The sequence below is a fragment of the Mesoplodon mirus genome (genome assembly GCF_964341445.2).
Source record: "Mesoplodon mirus genome assembly, chromosome: 4".
NCBI lineage: Eukaryota > Metazoa > Chordata > Mammalia > Artiodactyla > Ziphiidae > Mesoplodon > Mesoplodon mirus.
The window spans coordinates 94,975,269-94,984,442 of record NC_138979.1 but is presented as its reverse complement, the minus strand read 5'-3'; the positions used below and the strand labels follow the sequence as shown (position 1 = coordinate 94,984,442).

Here is a 9,174-nt window from a genome sequence, read left to right as displayed (position 1 = left end):
AAGAAAGAAAAGGGCTCCCACTTGGAGGAGCTTACACTCTCATTTTACACTCAACTGTTGCCCTATTGCCAAGCAGCAGGATGAGAAGAATATTCAGATGGACATACTGGCAAACATTTACATGTTTTTAAATGAATTTAATTTTTCAGTTTTTAACTGGCCTTTAGTAGATACGTTCCTATTGGTGACATAACACAAGGAAGCTGGTATTTGGAAAATTCACTCATCTATTTCATTTCCTCTCAAGAGCTAATTTTGAGGTATACATTTTACTCATGGCTACATGTAGTGATTAGATAAACTAGATAAGTGTTAAATCTCTAAGGTAACTGTTAAATCTGAGCTAGTTTAAAATGTGATTGCAGGGGTTCTACCCTAGCCACGTTCTCTACTGATCTGTTGCTCTTTGGTTTTGGGATCATGGAAAGAAAGAGAGGGGGAGAAATGTTGAGGGAGAAGGATAATGGTATATGAGGAGCACTCCTTAGAAGTTTGAACTCACTGGGTTGTAGAATTAGATACAGATTCAGAGACTTCCCTTCCCCCAAATCATTGAAGCTGCGGTAAGAGTTAATAGGTGCTACTACCTAAAGTATTCTCTTTCTTAGTCCACTCATGGAGCTAAGCAAAAATGTAGACATGAAAAAAGATCTATTATTTGAATTTGAAGCACATCGTATGAATTTTTTTCCTATAGCACATATATGGTCTGGTTGAGGCATAAATTGAGAGATTCGGAAAGGATAGTCTTTGATTTAACTTTTGCCACCAACAAATCACATGTGAATAAACAAGAGTTAATTGAATACAATACATAGCAAAAGTCAAATGCTGAATTTGTAAGCATTTCTCCAAAGGTGTGAATATTGTAGTCCCCAACCCACCGAAAACAAAATCAAAAGCCCTTTATTCACACTAGTGAGTGTGTTTAGCCCTAGGTACCCAGTGTTGGCCTGGCCTTTGTAATTGATTTGAGTGCTTCTGCCCCAGTCATTACAAAGCTCCCATCTCAGGGCAGGACAGTGAGGAGTCGGGCGTGAGTCTTGCTGATGGCTTGTCTTTTCCAAAGCGTGTTTTGGGGAACTGGGCCTTTAGGGCTGCAGTTTCCTGCACAAATCTTGGCCTCTGTATTTTCTCTTGCAGTCTGGTTTCTGGTTTGGATGCGCTCAGATGACTGGCGTCTCCTGGCTCGCTGACACCCCACAGGAGGTAAGTGTATAAAAGGCCAGAGGCCATGGCTGTTCATGGGAGGAGGATTACGTGGCAAAGGTGGGTGGTTTCCATGTGAAATACTGTTGAGAAGTGCTCCAGGGCAGGGACTGACCAAACTTTTTTAGTGGTCGAGGCACTTATCTGAATTTCTTGGGATGAAAATCATTCCCAGCAGGTTGCTGGTCTCATCCGGGTGCAAGGATAAGTCATGTTTCTTCTGCATCTTTTCAACACATCGACCTTGCAATGTTTGCACGTGGAAGCATCTCAGAAGTGTGACCAGGGTGACCTTCATCATCACCATGGCAATGTATTTTCCCGCACAGGCCCGGGGCCCAAAGCCAAATGGCTGAAAGTACCTGTAAGGAACCTAGGAAAATGATCAGACAATTAGCCAGAGAAGTAAAGGCTAGAGTCATGCATATCTGTTTGATTCACCCTGAAAACACTGTGAATCAGAATGCTCGGTTTCGGCGACTTGACCATACTGCTCCTTCACGGAGAGGAATGACTGTAACTCAGATAAGCCTCTTCTTCCAGTTTGATTCACGCTTTGTGATACAGGCACAACTTCAAACAATCCCCAGTGTTGCTTTTCATGTAAATACTCAACTAGCTCTGTGGGAAGGCCATGGCTTTACTGCTGTTCTGCCAGTCATTGAGGCAAAGATTTTTTTTGTGCCAGGCCATATAACATGATGAAAAGGACTCATTTAGGCAAACTTGTGGATTCCCCACCTATTGATGCCAAGGATCTAAATATTTTTAGTCCCTTTTGGACTCATATCGTGCCTGGCACTTAATAGATGCTCAGTAACTTATTTTTGACCAATTACCAACATGGCATGGGTTGCTTATATAGAAATGGAATGAATTAGAGAACTGGTTTAACTAAGACCATATCTCTTCCCCATATGCAAATGGAAAAAGGGGGCACAGAGGGAACTATTTGGATAATTCAGGTAAAAAAAAATCATTGCCTAGAATTTGACATAATGGAGGAAGAATCACCAGTACACTTCAATTATAGAAAAAGAACAATATGAGGCTCTTCTAATTACCAAGTCCTATTTAGAATGGGGCCTAGTGCTTGTGGGGCCATTTGGGAAACCAAAGGCCCACTGCAAAAACCAAATCTTTTCTTCTCATTTGATTTCCATCTGAAGCGGAAATGGATTTCCTTGACTTAGATGATGCTACGGCTGAATCTACGTGATGACAAGGCGATAACTTTAAATGGAAATATGGGTTGGTTAAACAAAATTCACCTCATTTTAGGCAAATTAAGGGCCTGAATTTTTCACCTTTTGACCTATTTTGTGGCCTCCATGAAGACATTTCTGAGAGCTGGAGTACCAGCCTCCTTGGCTTCAGGACAGACATGGTGGTCGTGTTCCAAGATAGGTGAAATGTGTTTTCCTGGTGAGGTATGAAAAGAATGAGTAAATAGAATGAAATATACATGGTGCAAACACAGAAACAGAGAGGATTTAACAGTTGGCATTTTCAAGAGTGGCACACTCAGTTTTAAGGAAGGGTTCTTACATTCTTGGCAAAGTTTTCAAGAGTAAATTCATTGGGCTTGGGGAAAAACTTGAGTCTATGCATTCTTCCAATATTCAGGATAATGTTAGTCCCCTTCTTCACTGGGTAGCCGTCGATGACATCATCCTCTAAGGCTTTGCGCATGACCAGGTCCACGACAGGCTGGTACCGCATGCTCTCATAAATAAAGTTCTCTATCACTTTTAGTTTTTGAATACCATCATTCCTTATGTCTCTTTCACCTGTAGAAGAAGATAAAATAGTCAAAGCTCATGTTAGTTTCAGTATACGATTGTTATTAAAAATCCTGCACTTTCCATAGAACAGTTTGCTCTTGGTTGAAAAAAATTTATATCTATAATTCTAATGTAAACTAGCAACCTGGGTAAAATATCTTATGTTTGGTCCACAAAGTATCTTATGAAAATTCAGATTTGAAGTCGATTTTCTTAATACCTGGGGTTTTCATATTAAAGTCTAAATTTCTAGAAAAATAAAAAAAAAAAAACAGGTAAAATTGGACCCACATCCCCACATGGCAACAGTGAGCTGAGGTTGAATGGCTGATGAGCCCTTTAGAGGGACACCCTCTCTGCAGCATCATGTAGACCTACACAAACTGCTTCAAACATTTACTTGCTGCCTTTGGGGTTCTTGAGTTTTGTCCCCTACTCTAAATTCTAGAAGACATTCATTCCTTCTCTAGTCAAAGTGAGATGGTAAGTTTAATCAGGTTCAAAGAAATTTTCTCTTCTGGTATCCTGTGCAGTCATTTGTCAGAAAATATCACTGATAGTCTCTCCTCCTCATCTCATCAAGAACAACCTGGTGTGGTAGTGTGGCAAGAACCCCCTCTCCCCACCACAACAAAAGGGGTGCCTCAGATCAGCCCTGGGTGAACTGGGGATTGACGGATCCCCCGATGTCTCAGCTTGGACTCACACTCGTCAGAGAGGTTCAGATTACTCTCAGAATTGGCAAAACTTCAAAGCATCCTCAAATGGGGTACCACTTCTGCAGAATCAAAATCAACCCAGGGTCCTGAGGCAGCTCTGTCTCCTGTGCAACTATGTTATTCAGGAGTGGTCTTACTTAGAGAACTCTAACCACCCAGCCCCTCACATACTGCTCTGTGTACACTTAAGAGTTTAATGGGCTGTGCTTATCTCGGGTGGGGGGAGGTAGAGGGTAGATGATGGAGTAGGTAACCGAAGGTGTACCCTTGGAAGTAATTACCAGGCATGCAGGTCTAGAGGGAACATGTACACATGTGCTAGTGGTTGTTTGGGCTTTCCATCTGTGCAGAGGTCTGTTGAAGCATCAAGGGAACATCATGGGGCACAAGCACTTTTCACCTCTCAGGGAAATTGTGTCAAAGGTTTATGATCTCAAGAGCAATTTCCCCTGTGTTGCCTGTACCCCCATCAGTCTGTGACTCTCTCTCTCACTCCACTGAGCTTGTTTCTTGAATTCTGTTTTTCTCACGAGACTGAGAGCCCCAGGACTGCAGGGATGGCACTGGCTTGTTCACCGCGGTGCCCCTGCACCTGGCACAGGACTCATAACCTGAAAAGGGTGCTTGAGAAAACATTCCAGAATTTGAAACCCAGATGTCATTCTGGCTCCTTGCTATCTACCTTCCCAGGCAGTGGCCCTCCTACGGCAATGCGTCTGCAGAACCCTTTCACATATTTAATCCGTGTATGAAATTTCCCCTTGTCATCTGTTTCAAGCAGCACTCAAATGGTTTTAAAGATTAATAAGATAAAAAGTTTAAAAAATGCATAGTGCCTTTAAACAACAAAATAGGTTGTTTCACAGAGACCTGTAAAGTCAAGAAAGAAAAATCTGTATCATTACTGATACCCCTTCGCATGTGTCTGCAATGTGTCCTAAAGAGATTACTTATGTGAAGCACATTCCAAATAAGGGATTCTGTTTTCTCCGGAAAGCAATTCTGACTTCTTCTCAACGTGGCAGTGTCTCCAGGGAAGGGTGGGGATATCCGAAGCAGTGGCAGAGTGATGCTGAAGCGGAGGCAGAGCAGGGAGGGGAAAGAGTGGGGAAGAGCTGAGCAGGGACCTGGAGGCTCTCCTGCAGAGGAGGAGGGGAGGGTGGGGGAGGGAAACTGATCGCTCCCCTGCCTCTGCTATCATCACCCTTTCCTCCTCCCTCTGCCACCACCTGGAAGAACGGGCTGCTTGAAACCCAGAAACACTGCAAAAAATGATAGCCATTTCCCTGGGTGGACCCTCAAAAGCCTTTTGTCACTGATAAGGTAGTAAATCCTTGTGGATGATCCCATGTTTTTTTAAACACAGACAAATAGAACCGCATATATGTGTTTATGTGCCCATCAAGAAAGACCTTGAAGAATATACATCAAAATATTAACAGTGATTCCCCCTGGGGAATGGGAAGGAGAGTGGAAGGGATCAGGAAATAATAACTTTCTGCTTTATACATGTCTCTAGTATTTGGATTTTTTCCAATGAGCGTGTATTTTTTTATATTAGGAAAACACAGAAACCTGTTTAGCATAATGAAAATATGACACAATGACTTGGTTCATTGTTCTCTGCGTGGATTCCAGAAAAGATTTTTGACATAAGAATTTTAGGACTTAGTAGCAGATATTCAAAAGGAATTATTTTCTAATCTCTACTATTTGTTTGATAAATTCTTACCAACAACAGTCTGGATTTCCTTCAGTATTGCTTCTTCAACGTGGGGGTGCTTTGCAATGAGAAGTAGCATGAAGAATACAGAGATGGACATGGTGTCTGGCGCTGCGGTCAGCATTTCCAGTATGCACTGGTTCACATTCTCTCTTGTCAGGTCACCACGTTTCTGAACAATTGAAAGTGGGGAGAAACTTTGGAAAAGTGAATGAACGGTTCAGAACAGGAGGGGAGGTGGCACTCAAGGATTAATAACCTCAACAAAATGAAATCATGGAAATTATGTGTCTCTGGGACTGATGATGGACATTTGCATTAACAATCTTCAGCTCAAAGCTGAAGAACTTAACCAAATGCCTATGTGTTTAGTGTCTTTGATCTCCCCAGTTTTCATATTTTGTATTGTGCAGAAACACAGAAGTTTCAGTCTTAAAGGTCAATTTTACCTGATGTCTAATTGGGGGCTATTGGATTAGGCATTATAGAAATACTGGAGCATAAAGTCAAAAGCAGAAACATGCAACTATTAACGAGAGAATTTTTAGACACTGATAAACAGTCATACACATATGTTGTATGGGAACTATGGGTAGTTCAGGTCTGTACCTCAGCCAAAATCAACTCAGTGGCAAAATCCATAGTCTTCCAGCTTCTCTGCTGTGAAAATCCTGTGTCTTTTTTTTCTACCAGAATTTCCATTTCATCTTTCAGCTCCTTGCTGGAAAAAGCAGTGTAAATATTATCTACTTGTACACAGATATGACATCTAGATAAATGGATTTGTTTGCCATGCTTAAAAATGAAATGATCTGCTTTAGTGGAATCCATTAGTGCTCATGAATAACTGAATTTATATTTAATTCTTCACAGATATCTTTAAATTACATATACATTATATCATGTTAAGGAACCAGAGTTAGCCCAGATATCTCATTAGTGGTAGCAAAATCAAGGCTGTAACTAGTTAAGGGTTGAAAACTGGTACCAAATGGCTAAATCCAATTATGTTTTCTGCTATTTGATTGGGCCAGCACAGTGCTTAAATTAAACATCAAAAACCAAAGCCAGTGAATGCCTTTAGTGGGAGCATGCACTCTGTAGTCTGCCATGGGCACCTGCATTTCCTGTGTCTTATATCCACCCAGCCTACTTTTATCTGCATAGTCCCGAAGACTATTGAGTTTGAGGTTCCTCTTCTACACAGGAAGTATTCTTCTTGATATTTATCTCATACCTTGCAGTTTCTGCCTCATAGTAACACTAAGTAAATATTTGTTGAACGAATGACTGGCTGCATCAATATGCATATGCATTTTGACAGTGTGGAGAAGGGAAAAAAGCACCTTGGATAAAGGGTCAGGTTCTGGTCCGGGTTGTTGTCATTCCACATAATCTAGTTTAAGTCTCTGAGTCTTATGTCTCTTTTAAAGTGAAGGGATCAGGCTAGATGAACAGTAAGGCCACCTTGAGATCTCAGTTCTGTTGTCTTTGACTTAGACTTTAAGTGTATGCATTCACGTATAATTGTATTGTTCCCACCAATCTCAGGGAACAGTATTCTGTATTATGTTAAATGTGCAATAAATCTTTCTTTCAAATTCTTGTTGGCACGGTTGCCTACATGCTTAAACACTCTGTTGACCTAAATAGCCTCTATGTTTACTCTAGTTCAGCAGGAAAAGTAAGGGAGGATTCTTTAAGATTCCTCCTATTTTTAAAAGTGTTTTGGGGCATCTCAAGGAAGATGTTTAAACATTCTGAGAGATATTCTTCAGGGTAGTATTTTCATTGTGTCATTCTAAATAAGGATGCCTGCTGTTGTGTATCTCTGTGAGTATGCTTATAGGCCCACACACACACCATTCCAAATACACAACAGGGATATATTCACATTCATTCATTCATCTACCCATCCATTTGTCCTGCAAATATTTGTTGAGTATCTCCTACACTTATTCAGTTGGGGGCTAGAATGCTCATAGCATTTCTACCTGAGCAGTGGCCCCCAAATGGTCTGGGATGTATTGAAATGCCCCTAGACTTTGAATTCATAGGGAATTTCTTGATAGAGCTGCATCCATTTCTAAGCATCTACTTCCTCCCTGGGCCAGATTCAGGGCCTGTGAATATCCACTGGGTCCTCCTCTTCAGGTTAAAAGTTGCTTCTGCTTAAATGTATGCATTTGAATATGTATGCCATTAAAAACTAGGAGAATTGAGATCAAGGGCAGTTTCTACGAAATAGGAAGTCTCTGACTTACAAACTTATATTACATGAATGTCTCTGTGAGTCTGTTGTTTGGAACTCTGAATGTACTTTATACCAAAATAATGGTGGCTAGGTTACTAGTCCAGGCCACAAACACCTATTTAATGTATTCTGAGGCCGAAAAGCCTTACACTTGACAAAATAAAAAGTAGAAAATAATACTGCTCTAATATTGGGAATTCAAAGAGGCATAAATATACAATTGAATAAATAAGGAAGGAAGCTGATGTCACATAATCCTTTCCATAAATATATTTTTAAAAAGTATTGGTATGATAGAGAAAGACAAATACTCCATGATCTCGCTTATATGTGGAATCTTATAAAAACAATAACAAAAACAAAAGCAAAAATCCCAACCTCATTGTTACAGGGGACAGATTGGTGGTTACCATGGGGGTTGGGGGTTGGGGTGGATATGAAATGGGTGAAGGGGGTCAAAGGTACAAACTTCCTTCTAGTTATATGCTCAGTAAGTCATGGGGATGTAATGTACAGCATGGTGACTACAGTTAATAATACTGTGTTGCATATTTAAACGTTGCTAAGTGAGTAGATCTTAAAAGTTCTCATCACAAGGAATAAATTTTGTAACTATGTATGGTGAAAGATGTTAACTAGAGTTAATGTGATGATCATTTCTCAGTATATTCAAATATTGAATCATTATGCTGTACACCTGAAACTACCATAATGTTATATGTCAATTATGCCTCAGTGAAGAAAGAATTGACGTTATTGCAGGAAAGAGATTTTTCCGTTTTCTGCGGAAAGAGATTAAAAGCTTTCTCTAGGTCTTTACCGTACTAGGAGATAGAAGATATAAACTAGTTCACTAACCATTGGCAAATATTATGTAGAGATGGAATGTTGCTGAGCTAAATTTAAAGAAATCAAAGAGAAACTGTTATACAGTTAAACTGTTACACATAAATTTATATGGGCCTTCTGACCATAACAAAGCTAAACTAACTTCCAAGAACTATACAGTGAGACTCTTCAGACTACCACCAAACCTGACCACAGTGAAGGGATGAATCGTTTATCTTATTGATTCAGATCACAATAAGCTAAGTGAAATGTATTCAATATAAAGAACCAAGTGTCTAAATCATCCACTTGATACTCACCAACCACTTGAGAATATATAAAGCAAAATCAAGTTGACGTCCTCCCTGGAGACTAATATTACTGAATTTCAAAATACACAAACAGGATAAAGTTGGGCCTTTAAACAAGTTTGGGAAATTTTAGAAATGGAGAATTTAAGATAGTCGGGTACATCTGGAGAAGATATGAACTGTGGGATGGGGAAAGCTACCATATTTATTGCCTATTATATGTCATGCTCTTTGCTAATTGCCCTACATATAGGATCTCATTAACCTATATCCCCACCCCAGAAGGTGGGTTATATTTTACTTTAAATAATTTCCCAAGGCCATATGGTTACTAAGTGGGAGAGAC

General features: G+C 40.1%; 1 protein-coding gene across 1 annotated transcript in view; it reads right to left on the bottom strand.

Annotated features, from left to right (window-relative positions):
• Positions 1–1,333: 1,333 nt before the first annotated feature.
• LOC309803267 (aromatase-like) overlaps positions 1,334–9,174 on the bottom strand; it is a gene marked incomplete at its 3' end in the record, with an annotated part of 32,188 nt that continues 24,347 nt past the window's right edge. The window contains 6 exon segments of the mRNA XM_082619274.1: positions 1,334–1,582; positions 2,758–2,999; positions 5,445–5,607; positions 6,045–6,074; positions 6,079–6,119; positions 6,122–6,156. Of these exon segments, the coding sequence (XP_082475400.1) occupies positions 1,334–1,582; positions 2,758–2,999; positions 5,445–5,607; positions 6,045–6,074; positions 6,079–6,119; positions 6,122–6,156 (760 nt within the window).